This window comes from Macaca nemestrina, chromosome X (assembly GCF_043159975.1).
Source record: "Macaca nemestrina isolate mMacNem1 chromosome X, mMacNem.hap1, whole genome shotgun sequence".
NCBI lineage: Eukaryota > Metazoa > Chordata > Mammalia > Primates > Cercopithecidae > Macaca > Macaca nemestrina.
In genome coordinates, this window is record NC_092145.1 from 37,755,791 (window position 1) to 37,771,363 (window position 15,573).

Here is a 15,573-nt window from a genome sequence, read left to right on the forward strand (position 1 = left end):
TACTCACAGTATGGTAGCTGTTGTACATGAGCTATAGAAAATACTTAGTCTTGGGTACTCCATAAATATATACCAACTATGTGCCTACAAAAATTAAAAATGGAAAGAAATAAAAAAAGAAAATACTTAGTTCTTCTATCAAGAAGATAACAGTTTGGAAGGTTATGGAATACCATTCTCTGGTGATTTTAAAGAAAAAAGTAGGCAGCTATTTGTATTGGCTTGATGGTCTGTCAAAGTCTTTTCTAGTCTTGTGTGTCTGTATATATGAATGTATTGATATACAGAAGGTATTTTCCAAATGCCGGTAAATAAAATGTAAGTTTCTTTCTCCTGTTATTCTAGCAATCATTTTCTCACTGGATAAATTTGAAGAGGGAAAAGGTGAAGGAATTAAATACCTTGATCCCATTTCTAAATTATACAGTTTGGCTTTTAATCTTTAATCTTGCTCTGTGTTGCATGCTATAAATTACACAGTTTGGCTTTTAATATTTAATTTTGCTCTATTTTACATGCTATAAATTTAGATTTCAGATTGGTGACTAACAACTGGTAGTATCATTTTGCTGGCTTAAAGTACCCGTTCTTTGTTGTTTTTTAGTAATCATATCAATAATGATGAGAATTTGCATACTTGGGAATTATATCTGCGTTGTCATCAACTTTTGCGTAACTGTACTAATAAACGTCTTCAAAAGTTTAAATCACCTTCACTCTGGGGAAGAGATCATTCTTACTTGTCTTGGGAAGTGAATTCATGACCTCAAATTCCTTCCACTCAGGGTGAATTGGGAAAACAGGTATTGACTGTAACTCCATTTACATAACTTAAATTTTTGAACCACCAACCTGCAGCTCCTCAAATTGGATTAAAATGGACTTTTTATTAACCACATTAGAAATCCAGGGTATTTATACAGTGCTATGCTGTCTATTTCTAGAGACTCATAATTTGTTAATTTATTTTTCTATTTTTTTATGTTGCAGTTATGTTTTAGGTATTCTTAAAATATATGGCTACTAAGTAAAATAAGCAATTAAACATTTTTGTAAAGCAAATCAGCTACTTAAAAGAGCACAAATTCTTTTTGAGTAATAAATCAGTGATAGACTGGATGAAGAAAATGTGGCACATATACACCATGGAGTACTATGCAGTCATAAAAAAAGGATGAGTTCATATCCTTTGCAGGGACATGGATGAAGCTGGAAGCCATCATTCTCAGCAAACTAACATGGGAAAAGAAAACCAAACACCTCATGTTCTCACTCATAAGTGGGAGTTGAACAATGAGAACACATGGGCACGGCGGCGGGGGGGCGGTGGGGGGAACATCACACACCAGAGTCTGTCGGGGGCTGGGAGGCTAGAGGAGGGATAGCATTAGGAGAAATGCCTAATGTAGATGATGGGTTTATGGGGGCAGCAGACCATCATGGTATGTGTAATACCTATGTAACAAACCTGAACGTTCTACACATATATCCCATAAGTTAAAGTCTATTTTTAAAAATCTATGAAAATAGCAATGTGTGTGTGTGTTAACCTTAGAGATTTCAGTGATATTATATCCTAACTAGGCTGTCATTTTATGTGGAGGAGTAATGTTTTTAGCTTTATTTCAGTTTTTAAAGAAATGTCAACAGAAGGATTATTTGATTTTCTCTTAACCATCTGCCAAATCTGTTAACAATACAGTTATGAGGTTAACAATACATTGATAAAGTTTGTGTGACATTGAGGACACATAACCTGACAAAATTTTATAAACAACCAAACATTTAAGTCTTTTGCCTGTGATTCGTGTCTGTTTGTATATATATACACACTGGCATTTTTTATGGTAGGCTTGTTTTTGTGGTTTGTTCTTTGTATTATATTTGCTAATATTATTTTTCCTATTTTTCCTTTGACCAGTCAGTTATTAGAGCATTGAAAAGAGGTTCTACTGAGGAAAGGCCTCTCCGTCACTTCTCTTCTTTGTTAGCTTTTCGCTTTATGGTATATTTCGCTCTATGGTGGGGAAATGGTTCTGGGCACATGTTGACGCCAGAGAGAAACAGAATGTGCTGTGAAAGTAAGAGTGGCTAAGGAAAGCTATGTTGCCCAGATGGAAGCAGTCATCACAGATACCAAAATCTCATTTACAGGAGAGATTTGATGTAGATATGCCCCTCTGCCCTTAAGAAAGACATTTCCTTGCTTATTATTTCCAGATAAATAATGTTGAAAATTAATTTACCCTAGGAATAATTATCTTATTAAATTATTTTCCTTATGAGTAATAACTTTGAAGGAACCAAAATGAATGATAGTAATGAGTGATGCCTATTTACATGAACGGGAAATCTAGGGATTGGGTATTAGAACTTTTCTGTTCATGGATCTGCTAGCTGTGTAGCATTTTTAAGAATAATGACTAAGAAGTGGATTGACATGAATCATAATAGAATAACTTTCTATTTTCCCATGTTTCCATCTGGCAGGAATTCTATCAGTATTTTTGGGGTGGGGGTGGAATACATTTTTGAGGAGACAAGAGTAATTAATTTGGCCATATTCCACTTATAACATTGTTTCTTAGAGTAACTTCTAACTTACTGACTTTGATCATTTTCTTTTAGTTAGCCTTCTACCAGATTAAGTAAAGGTGGTTTGCAGATTATCTGTATGTAGATCATTGATACATTTAGATAAGAATCCTTATTTGCATCTAAATGAACATTAAAAACATAATTTACTCTTATTCTAGAACAGGTATTTGTGGTATCAAGCTGTGATTGCCATGAAAGTAGTCATGTTTTAATTTTTTTTAAATTGGCTTAATAGGTCACTTTAGACAATTGTGTTGAAGTTGGACGGATTGCCAACACCTACAATCTAACCGAAGTGGATAAATACGTTAACAGTTTCGTCTTGAAGAATTTTCCTGCATTGCTGAGCACGGGGGAGTTCTTGAAACTCCCTTTTGAGCGTCTTGCCTTTGTGCTTTCCAGTAATAGCCTTAAGCACTGTACTGAACTTGAGCTCTTTAAGGCTACCTGTCGTTGGCTTCGCCTGGAAGAGCCTCGGATGGACTTTGCTGCAAAATTAATGAAGAACATACGATTTCCACTGATGACACCACAGGAGCTCATTAATTACGTGCAAACGGTGGATTTCATGAGAACTGACAATACTTGTGTGAATTTGCTTTTGGAAGCCAGCAATTACCAAATGATGCCATATATGCAGCCAGTTATGCAGTCAGACAGAACTGCCATTAGATCTGACACCACTCACTTGGTTACACTAGGAGGAGTGCTGAGGCAGCAGCTGGTTGTCAGTAAGGAATTGCGCATGTATGATGAAAAGGCCCATGAGTGGAAATCATTAGCCCCCATGGATGCCCCAAGGTACCAGCATGGCATTGCCGTCATTGGAAATTTTCTCTATGTCGTTGGTGGACAGAGTAATTATGATACGAAAGGAAAGACGGCAGTTGATACAGTCTTCAGATTTGATCCTCGATACAATAAATGGATGCAAGTTGCATCTTTAAATGAAAAGCGCACCTTCTTCCACCTAAGTGCCCTCAAAGGATATCTGTATGCAGTTGGTGGGCGAAATGCAGCAGGTGAACTGCGTAAGTGTGCATTTATATTCAGCATAGAGACAAATTTCTTCACTCAGAAATTCTTATCAAATCATAAAATAAGCAGTCCTGTAAAATCAGATAAAAATGTAGCTAGCTAGGGTTTCATTTAAAAACTATTTTTCTGAGAAAATATTGGAGACCATCTTTATGCCTTATCTGGGCATATATCGTTGGTGAGGGAACAAATTGTATCTTACAAATACATCAGTATATTGTAGAATATTTTATTTGTGCAGCGTATGTGGTCTTCATCTTGAAGGTTCATCTAAAAAGTATACTTAGCTCATTTAAATTATAATAAGGTCTTGGATAGAAGTTTGGCATGTTTTCTCATTTTCTGTTTTTAAAAGGCCACATGATATTTTACTCAACAGGTTACAATCCTTCATTACAGAAAACTTTCATTGTTTCTTCTTTTACAAAATTTGTTACCTATTAGAGGTCAGATAGATAATTTTTTTTTATAGATTACATGTACAAAGTCCAACATTATACGAAGTTTATTCACTGTGAATATTATGATCTATGACTGTTTGTTTTAAAAACAATTCTCTTGACATAATATCAGATAGTTTTCTTTACCATAAGCCCATCTGGCAAGCTTTATTTGATGGTCACTTTTTTGTCTTCCCAGTATAAAATTGACCATAAACATACTTTGATATAGAATACTTTGGCTATATAAATTAACCGAAAAAGGTATAATTTTATTATTTCAGGTAAAATTGGGATAGTATAATTTTTCCAAAAATAAAGGCAGGAAGTCCACATTTTGTGTTATGACATATATTTGTCATTGCCATTATTGTTTGGCCTTGTTTTCAATTCTTTTATTCTCTCTTATAAATAGAGTCTGTCACAGGGAGGGGAACATCAGAGACCAGGGCCTGTTGGGGAGTGGGGGGCTAGGGGAGGGATAGCATTAGGAGAAATACCTAATGTAACTGACGGGTTGATGGGTGCAGCAAACCACCATGGCACGTGTATACCTATGTAACAAAACAGCACGTTCTGCACGTGTACCCCAGAACTTAAAGTATAATAAAATAAATAAGTCAATAAATAAAATACAAAAATACAAAAAAAGACAGAAAGAAAGACAGAAAGAAAGACAGAAAGAAAGACAGAAAGAAAGAAAGAAAGAAAGAAAGAAAGAAAGAAAGAAAGAAAGAAAGAAAGAAAGAAAGAAAAGCAAGCAAGCCAGCCAGGTGTGGCTCATGCCTGTAGTCCTAGCTGTTAAGGAGGCTGAAGCAGGATTGCTTGAACCCAATAATAAATAAATAAATAAATAAATAAATAAATAAATAAATAAAGTCCTTGTAGTTGATCAATTCCAGGCTCCAAAGAGCTGGAATAGTTCAAAATATTGAGATTGGCTCTGGATAAGTTCAGAGTAGTTCTCAGAATCTTTATTTTTCAATATTCTAAGAAATAAAAGATAGTTTAATGTATTTGAGACTAAGCTATTTATCAGAGAAAAGATTAACTGTTCTCAGCTCTTATACTTTCCTGTTTATAAAACCCTTTCTTATTAGTGACATGGTCTTTTTCCTGATCTTTTCTACCCAAAGTTTTTTCCTTTGTTGTTACAATGATATTTTTTTCTAAGACCAGACTTTCTAGGTTGTTGGACTGTGTTGCATGATCATGAACTGCATAGGTGTTCCAATAAATTTTAATAATTGGACTTTTAAAAGCAGTTAAGCCATAAGTGTCCTTAGTGTACAACTGTCCTTTAGGCCTCCTCAGTCAACCTACACCCATTATTTTCACATTATTATACTATTTTAAATTTGTGGTATCTGGAAATATCTAGAAAGTGCAAGTAGTGACTTGGTTGTTTCTTAGAAAATCCCTGTATAAGATAATCTTTTCTTAAATATTTTCTTCACAAATAATAGGTCATTAACCTGGGCAGTCTTCTTTTCTCAGAGGAAATAGCTCCGTTTTTCAAAGTCGGTCCTTGCTTGTTCATATTATCACCCCTGTTAATATGCAGCTACTTAGTTTTCAATATATAGTTCCTAACACTAATTAGAAGCCATATTCTTCTGGGAGTTTATAATCTTCAGGCCGAGGAGAGTCATTACATAAAACCAAGATGCTAGAGGCTTTTTTTTTTTTAACTTATCCCAACCCTCTTTCAGTTGCTCCTATGGTATACCCATCTAGGAACTAGAAATAGACCACCCTGTTGGGCAAATGGCTCATACACAGGAATCCTTACTCCTGACCTTCAGAAACCACCCCTCCATCTCTGATTTAAAACAGTCTTTTGTGTTTCATTTTGAAAGGGAAAAGAAACAAGGGAATCATGCTTTTCTTAGGATATTCCTAAATTCATATTTAGGCTTTAACAATAAAATTTCTAAAGCTCAACCTAAGGATGATGACTTAAAAAATTTCCCCTCTAATGGTATATATAGGTTCATTTTAATCTTATTTCATAAACTGCATTTAAAAAATACACATGTCATTATAATACAGGCACAAACCATCTATTCCAAGAATTCTAATTCTAGTTATCATCCAATTATTTGATATTTTATTCCATTTGAAATGATCTATAGATTACAAATCTATAATGATCTTATAGATTTGTAATCTATAAGTAGCTAAACTTTTGTAGAAAATGATTGTGTCCCTTAAAATCAGCATACCCATCAAATGCATTCTGTACTTAACATTTTATTATACAATACATTGGAAGTTTAAAAAATATTTTGTGATTGACTTAGTAAGTGCACTCAAATTTAGAGTCTTGATTTCAGGAGAAAAAAAGGTCAAAGAGAGTCATCAGAGAAAGCCAAGAAGCAAGAGGTTTCATTTCTTTCTGATCCACTCCACCCACTTTGAGTTCTTTCTGTGTTATACTCAGATAGAAGCAAGAAGTAGCTTGTCTTGTCATGTCACATTCTATATTACTGAGGTAACCAAACTTGATGAAACCTGCCTTGATTACTATTGCTCCCAAAGAATAATATTAATGAAATTTCCTGAATTTTATCTATTGATCTTCTTTCTCTTTATATAAATAAAAAGTGAATTTGTATTAGTTGGCTTTTCCAGTTTTCTTGGGCCCATTGTTTTTGCAGAATAGCAGATTTTGATTCTAAAGAAACTCGCCTATATTTCTGAATGTTCCTTCCAGAAACTGAGTTTTTAACATTTCCCTTACCCTACAAGTGCTTTTTAAAAATAGAATTCCCCCTTCAACGCACACATTAACATCTATTATAATAAATTAACATTCCCATTGTAACTGATTAAGTTGACACGTTCATATGCCTTTGTAAATAGAAGGAGGTGATGGGAATGGGTAGCAGGAAAAGGGGACTGATGGGAAAGTCATTTAACAGGTTGATTAGTACCAATATATCACTTCTTACACACAGTAACCATTGCCTGTATATAATTATAAAAAGAAAAATTTAATGGGTACAAAAATAGTTAGCATGAATTAATAAAGCCTAGTATTTGATAGCACAGCAGGGTGACTATAGTCAATAATAATTTAATTGTATGTTTTACAATAAGTATGAGTATATATAATTGTATTATTTGTAACACAGAGGATAAATGCTTAAGAGAATGGATACTCCATCTTTTATGATGTGATTATTATACATTACATGCCTGCATCAAAACATCTCATGTACCCCACAAAAATATACACTTACTATGTACCCACAGAAATTAAAAATTAAAAAAAGAAAACAGTGGAAACATTTGCAAGACAGTTTAGATCACTTTAATGCATTTGGTCTTTGAAAATCTTTTCATGGGGTACTTGGACCAAAGGAAACCTAAGCCCATTGTTCATGAAAAAAAGACTGTGTGTGTGTGTGTGTGTGTGTGTGTGTGTGTGTGTGCGCGCGCGTGCGTATGCACTAGCACACGTCTGCTCACCTGGTTTCGTGCTGAAGTATAATTCCTTCAAAATGCTGCTTTCCTTTGACACTTGTTACAATGAGAAACTAGGGGAAGTTTAGAGTAGCTGTCACTTAAGTGTAAAAGAAGTCAGTTATTTCTGGTATCTTTCAAAATTGTGTCATATAAAAAAATCAATCTTCCATTGAAGTTTTCTATATTGAAGAAGAATATGACAGCTCCAATATCTTTCACTTCAGTTAAATATTAATAAGTTAAGATTTCAAATAATGAAATAACTTACAGAAAGCATGTTAGATGTTTTTCAAATAAATGCACAATAAAACTACTAAATTTTATTAAATGCCTCTATACCCCCCAAAGGATTTGGGGGTTTCTTGGTCACTCACCAGCGTTCTGTTTCTAGAGTCCATCTCCCCTCTAAGGGAGCCATCATTGTTCAAATGATTTTCTTTAGGCTAATCTCTTTCCTAATCTTAAAGAACAAATAAATTCCACATCATCTTTTAGGACCGATTCTGGATTTCTATGGAATTATCTCGGAAAATAAGAACTCCTGATATATGTGAGATAACCAACCTAAGTGTAATTCTTAAATTGGAGAGATTCTTTAATGTAAACACTAGGCCACCAGACTACTGAAGTTAATTCTCTAGATTAGGGGCCAGCAAACTTCTGTAAAGGGCCAGAAAGGGTCTATTTCCAGCTTTGTGGGCCATTCAATCTCTGTCACAAGTAATCAACTCTGCTGTTGTAGTGTAAAAGCAACCCTACATAATCCATAAACATATGAGTGAGGCTGTGCTCCAATAAAGCTTTATTTGTAAACACTGAAATTTGAATTTTATAGAATTTTCATTAGTTACAAAATAGTCTTGATTCTTTTTCAATGTGTAAAAAATATAAAATCATTCATATGTTTATCTTGTGGGCCCTACAAAACAGGAAGTAGACTGAATTTGGCCTATGGACTGAGGTTTGCTGCCACCTGCTCTAGATTTTTCCAGTTGCCTCTTTACCACTTCCAACTCTTATAGACTATGATTGAAGCACAGCTTTGTGGCTCCAACTCTTTGCCTTGCATCATCCCTTGCTTCCTCTTCCCATCAGAGTTGTTGGTACTAACCTATATCTGAGTGTCTTATAAATATGGAAAATGGAAATAAGAGCATGTGTATCTACTTTTTAATTAGATGTATTTTATTTTAAAATAAAATACTATTGATTTTACTGATAACAATAGCAATTCTGCATGGAGAATTGCATGACAATAAAAGTTGACAATAAAAATTAAACGCCTGGAACAGTTAAAGGAGATAGATTTTTAGCTGGAAAAAAGTTCAAGAATGATGGACTATTATATAGTAATTTTGTTATTGGTGGTTAATAGCTATCTTGCACTGAGGGGCTCCTGTATGAGAAAGTATAAATGGATTCTTATAACCACTATTAGGGGAAGATGCAATTAAGTCACTGACAGAGGAATTATCCTTCTACATTGGAAAATATTAATAATAATAAAAAGTGAATAACTATTCAAATTCTAACTCCACTATAGAAAGAATAAGAAGAAACTAAAGGAAATCACATTGGAACAGTTTGAATTAAACATAAGAAAGGAAAGTTACAATCCAAAAATTTCAAAGTTTAAGTCAGAGTCCTGCATTAAGAAAAGTGTAAAGCTATACTGAATCCTGTTTGAATTAAACATAAGAAAGGAAAGTTACAATCCAAAAATTTCAAAGTTTAAGTCAGAGTCCTGCATTAAGAAAAGTGTAAAGCTATACTGAATCCTGCCTTTGGCTTCAAGTAGATGAAGAAGATGATATCTGGAAGTCTTTTTAGACCCCGTTTCTGATAGGATGTATGGTTTAATTACTTCTAAAACCTTCCCATTAATGGCTTTGCTAATGCCAAGTACCAATCAATGCACTAGGTTTTCTGTTATGTGGTGAGAGAGAGAGAGAGAAATTATATATATATATAGAGAAATTATATATAGAGAGGGAAATTATATATAGAGAAATTATATATATATATATATATATATATATAGAGAGAGAGAGAGAGAGAGAGAGAGAGATGTGGCAGTTTAACTTGTTATTAATTTTAGAAATAGAGTTTAAAAGAAATAGAATTGGCAAGGATCCAGGCCTAAAGCAATGAACAAAGCCAACAAAGCAGTAGGTAAAAGTGAGAATAGTAAAAGCTTTTGAAATAAGACTGAAAATTCAAAGCTAAAGTAAGTGGAAAAGGAAGTCAGTAGAGAGATACAAGAAGTGGCATAATATAGGTGTGGTTGGAGGAGAAAAGCATACTTTGCATAGTGAGTTTGATGATGAAATGAAATTATTGAATAGAGTGGAAAAGTAGTTTCTCTCTCTCTCTCTCTCCCCCCCCCGTGTGTGTGTGTGTGTGTGTGTGTGTGTGTGTGTGTATGTATGTGTGTTTTGCCTGTCACCATGTTATTTTTTTTTAAGTAGAGAATCTCATTCAAAGGTTGATTCATCAGGATTGCATTTGGTTGCAAGTAGCTAACCTAATTCCAGTGGCTTGATCAAATTGTCCTACTCAATAAACTTCTGCTTACCCATCACTGCCCAGAACTATATCATATGGTTGACCAAAGCTTCAAGGGAACCTGCTAAATTAAATTTCGTTTTTAGCTTGGTGCAGTTCTTCCCTAAGCAGTGTTGTGGTTCTGTTAGTTTAAAAAAGTGGGGTTGGGGGATGCAAGAAATTGGATTAGCAGTTGGCAGTGTATGCAATAAATAATACGAACTTTTCAAGTTAATCTAGACCTCATGCTTTTGATGAGTTCTCTTAATAGCTTTTCTGCCTTTTAAAAAGTGATTACATTTTCCATCTTTCTTGGTGACATTGTTCTGTTCTTGAGGCTATAACAGATTGATTGAAAGATACTTAAGTGAGTTGAGATCACTTCTCCAAATACATTATGTTAAAAGATGATACATATATTACTGAGAGGAAGTATTCTTAATAAAGACCTTTGTATTATGCCGCCAACCATCTTCAGGTTAAGAGTAGTACTGGATGCAATGATGGTGGGTATATACAAACTATCAGCTTTAAAGTATAAATGTAGAGAAATTGTCATCAGCGTCCACTTTGTAGTCTGTATATGAACTAAAACAGTGGGCTTCAGAACATGAACCAAGAAGTGTGTATACTTTCATTCTCAATGTAAAAGTTTGCTTCTTATGTATTAACGTTTGTTTATATCAACATGGGGACCCAGAATTGAGGAGTTTTTCATTCCTTTTGATTTTTTTCATCCTTTCTTCCTATGTTTTTAGAGCAAAGAAAATGGAGAAATGTCAAATTATTGATATGTAAACAGATTACAGAATAAATCTTAGTGATTTCTGCAATGACAGAAATTTGTTAGATTCTTACACTATCTAGTCTAATGTAACATGTACTAATAGTTTATATTATTAATATAGTCTCAATAATTACTATAAGAGCTCCCCCCACAGTCTTTCACATATCTATCATAGCTATAATAGATATGTTTAAAGTGTTTGGATACTATTACTGTTCCACTTAAGAGAAAAATAATTAATTGCTAAATTTGAAGCTAAAAATCATTTTATTTCTTTTTTGTTTTTTTAAACAGCTACAGTAGAATGTTACAATCCAAGAACAAATGAATGGACCTATGTTGCCAAAATGAGTGAGCCCCACTATGGCCATGCTGGAACTGTGTATGGAGGAGTGATGTATATTTCAGGTAAACAAGTATTATGTTAACACAATATAATATATAAGCTTTTAACTATATGGTTATCTTTCCGTATAGTGGTAGTAATAATAATAATTCAGGCGTCAGGAGTTTGAGACCAGGCGGGCCAACATGGTGAAACCCTGTCTCTATTAAAAATACAAAAATTAACTGGGTGTGGTGGTGCACGTCTGTAATCCCAGCTACTTGGGAGGCTGAGGCAGGAGAATCTCTTGAACCCGGAAGACGGAGGTTGCAGTGAGCTGAGATCACTCCACTGTACTCCAGCCTGGGTGAAAGAGCGAGACTCCATCTCAAAAAAAAAAAAAAAATCCAGAAAAATGGATAATCAAAATATAATTTATGTTGATTTTAGAAACTATTTTTGTGTGTATTTGCATATGAATGCCTTGGGCATTCTGTAGATTTATAAGAGTACTAGTAAACCAATCCTGTTATAAGGTATAACTTAGAAGAAATTGAAAAGCATTCAAATTTTGCTTTCCAGTTCCCATGCTCTGTATTCAAATAAGCACCATTCATAGTTTCTGTAGCAACAGTTAATTCATTTTATTTAAGGTTTAGCTAAACTGTGTGAAGGAGTGTATCATTATATAACATAAGCTCTCCTATGCATAAAACATGCTTCCAGTGTGCGTAATAGTACATAATAATATTCATTCTCTCTTTCAGTATAGCCCATAATATGGGTTTCCTTCTTCCTTAGCTTTATAAGAGGATTCTACTATGGTGTCATTGCATAAATATTTCTGTGCTGATTATCTGTATTTTATGCACATGAAGATATATTTTTCTGTTAAAAAATTCTGAAATGGATATAGTTTATTCACAGTGTCCCAGCAGCAACTTTCATTCTCAAATTGTTGGTGTTTAAATCAACCTACTGTCAAATTTCTTTCTTTTTTTTAATGCATTTTCTGCTTTTGTTCTCCTGTAAAATTTAGGAAGAAGTCTCACTTGAATGTAAAGACCACCTCTGGTACTGACATTTAACTTTGTTAGTCAGGTTATTATCACCTGGCCCTGACACACTCTACATGGGACAATTCTTCCCCATTGAATGAAGGCCTGCCAGTGCCAGGCCAGCAGCTACATTACTAGAGACCAAAGGTGTAAAGGCGATATTTGTGGCCTGATTGTCTGACCACTGCCTTATGAAATCTGTAATCAATAAGAATCAATGAAAGGCCTGTAGCATATGATGGGCAGGTTTCTGGTGTTAAACTCATGAGCAACTACAGAATGTCTTATATTGGAAGAACCATACAGGTAATAAATATGCTCCCATTAATCCGTGATTTATACCATCTATCTATTTTATGTGGGCAGCTGCTGTACCATTATAATGAGAGCTCCAACTCCTCTGAGAAAAATGACACCTGAATTGTTTTAGTGGTGCTTTGGCATGACTGGCGTGTATTGCAGAAATGACCTTCCCAATTGAGAGTGGTTAGAAAGTATGGCTGATTTTCAAAACAATGAACACTGTTTGGCTTTCTGGGAAATCTGTAAAGCACAGAGAAAATCTTTTTAAAAAGCAGAAGAAAACAGTGATAGTGACTGCCATCTGGCCACTTGACAGTAAAACTTTGAATAATTTGACTGAAAATTAGCTTACTTCTCTCCCTTGTCTACAGAAGGTATAGTTTGATACTTTCGTTGTAGAGACTGATTTATATGTGATCTAAGAGTACACTTTGTAGATGATACAGACTCAGTAAGATTAACAACAAATTGCTGCATGTATAAAATTCCACGTATATCCAGCATTCTAATTCTTTAGATTTTTAAACATGCATTCTGATAACAGATGACATTATCTATCCTCACTCTGCCCACAGAAAACTCTATAAACATAAGCAATTCTGAATATTCTTATAAGCTTGTACACTTGTGCAAGACTTTCAACTTTTCCAAGGCATTTTTGAGAAATACCTCACTTCAGAGTCACAATCATGATGCAATAACTGGAGTAGATATTGTTTTGTGGCAAGTGAGGAAATGGGCGCCTGGAATTTAATGTGCTCTAGCCCAGTGCTCAGCACCCGGAGGATACCCACTAAAAGGCAGTAAGGAGTGAATGATGCTTTGTAGATGGAATTTACTACAGATCCAACTCTATCAGTGACCAAAATATATTTTCCTTCAGCAAAGTCTTTTAAAAACACCATGGATCTCCATTTGAGAAAGTCATTGCAATAATGTGATTGTTTTGTTCTTTAAGAAGATGAAAATGCTATTTTCTTTATTTTTGATCCAGAGAATGTATTTATGGAGGGAAGACAGTCCTAAGAACAGTATTGATAAGCTATATGTCATATAATATGTGGCTAAAAGTTAATTATCTCTGACAGAGCTCTTTTAATTATTTTTGCATTTCTATAACAATCTATTTACTTCACACCTATTGTTTTATTCTTTAGGAGGAATTACTCATGATACTTTCCAAAAGGAGCTCATGTGCTTTGACCCTGATACTGACAAATGGATCCAGAAGGCGCCAATGACCACGGTCAGAGGTCTGCATTGCATGTGTACAGTGGGAGAAAGGCTCTATGTCATTGGTGGCAATCACTTCAGAGGAACCAGTGATTATGATGATGTCCTAAGCTGTGAATACTATTCACCTATCCTTGACCAGTGGACCCCAATTGCTGCCATGTTAAGAGGGCAGAGTGATGTTGGGGTCGCTGTCTTTGAAAATAAAATCTATGTGGTTGGGGGGTATTCTTGGAATAATCGTTGTATGGTAGAGATAGTGCAGAAATATGATCCAGATAAAGATGAATGGCATAAGGTTTTTGATCTCCCAGAATCCCTTGGCGGCATTCGTGCTTGCACACTCACAGTTTTTCCACCAGAAGAAACCACACCATCACCTTCTAGAGAGTCCCCTCTTTCTGCACCTTAAGATCATCTCTACAACTAAGATGCTGTAGTTCTATCTTTGCAATGTGTCATAAATTCTCTTCTTTTTCCCCCTTAAGTAGTATATATGTTAGGATTAGCCTCCAGTAATTGATACAGATATTGGAAAAAAGACAACATTGATGTTATTTGTGCTGTTTGTTTGGCCTAGAGTGTTTATAAAGTGGTAACACAACCATTCTGGAAATGTATCCCATAGAAGCTGATGTTTAACATATGAAAAAAAAGTATCGTCTATAAAATGTTTCTTCAGTACTTTTTAAATGCTGTGTATTGGGTGTAAGGTATTTGTCATCTTGCATTAGTAAACCCAATAAGCCAAGTTGAAGGTGGATTATAGTAAATGTACAACTGTGCTCACTAGGTTTCAAAGTAAAAGTTTTCCTTTCATCTTTGACTGTAAGATGTCAAAGGGAGGCAGCCTGCTTGAACAGGAAACAATATACAAAAGGTTGCCAACTCGCATGAGCTACCTCCCTCTTTTCATAAAGTATTTTTGACATATCTGTCAACCCACTTGACTGTGTGGGTGCATTGGGAACACAAAGTTTCTTAGACACACAGGAGAAATAGCTTAAATTCACTAATATTAATTTAAAAAGCAGCATGAACCCTCTACTTATAAACAAGGGTTTGGTGTTTTTAAAGTGTGTATACATACATACACATACATACACACACATATGTCAAATATATTTTTTTTTAATTGAGTGGCACATCAAATAAATGTGAAATTAAAAAGAATTCTTCCAAAAAGCAGCTTCTATTAAAATGGGAATTCAGTATGCACATACTGAATGCATATATGTAGAACCATACAGAATTTAGGTGGATAAGGGCTAGAAATTTTGAGCAACAAAATTTGTCACTTGACCAGATTTTATCTTCAAAAATTGTATTCTACTCCTTCTCCTTTGCTGTTGAGGTAACTTGCATATTATACGTATTCTGTATACTCAGTTCATAAGGTTATTTAGCACAAATTGTTAGCAGCTTCACCTGGAGAGCTGCTTTTGCTCAACAAATTCAACTTCCATGTTTTATCTTTTTTTGTTCAATAAAAAACATTTAATGTCATTTTGGTCTGAGACATCCCATTATTGTCTTATTTGACTTCCTTTGATTAAATATCTATATTTTTGGCATGGCAAAATGTGATCAGAATTTACAGCTCTGAGCAGCTTGGATGAGTGAATATTTATGCCTTTTTATTCAAGGAAAAAAAGAATTTGACAAAGTCTAACTTTATTCATCAAAACTCATTGCTGGTGGTGTTTGGGGAATTAGATTATGGAAGATGCTAACTGGCTTTTCATCACCGCAGAACTGCCAACCATGTCTAAACCA

At 34.5% G+C, this 15,573-nt stretch overlaps 1 protein-coding gene across 12 annotated transcripts in view; it reads left to right on the top strand.

Moving 5' to 3' along the window:
* The window catches only part of LOC105468375 (kelch like family member 13), a 209,602-nt gene extending 194,299 nt beyond the window's left edge, over window positions 1-15,303 (top strand). For all 12 annotated transcript variants that reach the window (XM_011718489.3, XM_011718487.2, XM_011718488.2 and 9 more), the window contains 3 exons: window positions 2,834-3,629; window positions 11,173-11,286; window positions 13,722-15,303. In XM_011718489.3, coding sequence (XP_011716791.1) covers window positions 2,834-3,629; window positions 11,173-11,286; window positions 13,722-14,209 — 1,398 coding nt within the window. In that variant the 3' untranslated portion in view covers window positions 14,210-15,303. The remainder of the gene's footprint in view (window positions 1-2,833; window positions 3,630-11,172; window positions 11,287-13,721) is intronic.
* Window positions 15,304-15,573: the final 270 nt, after the last annotated feature.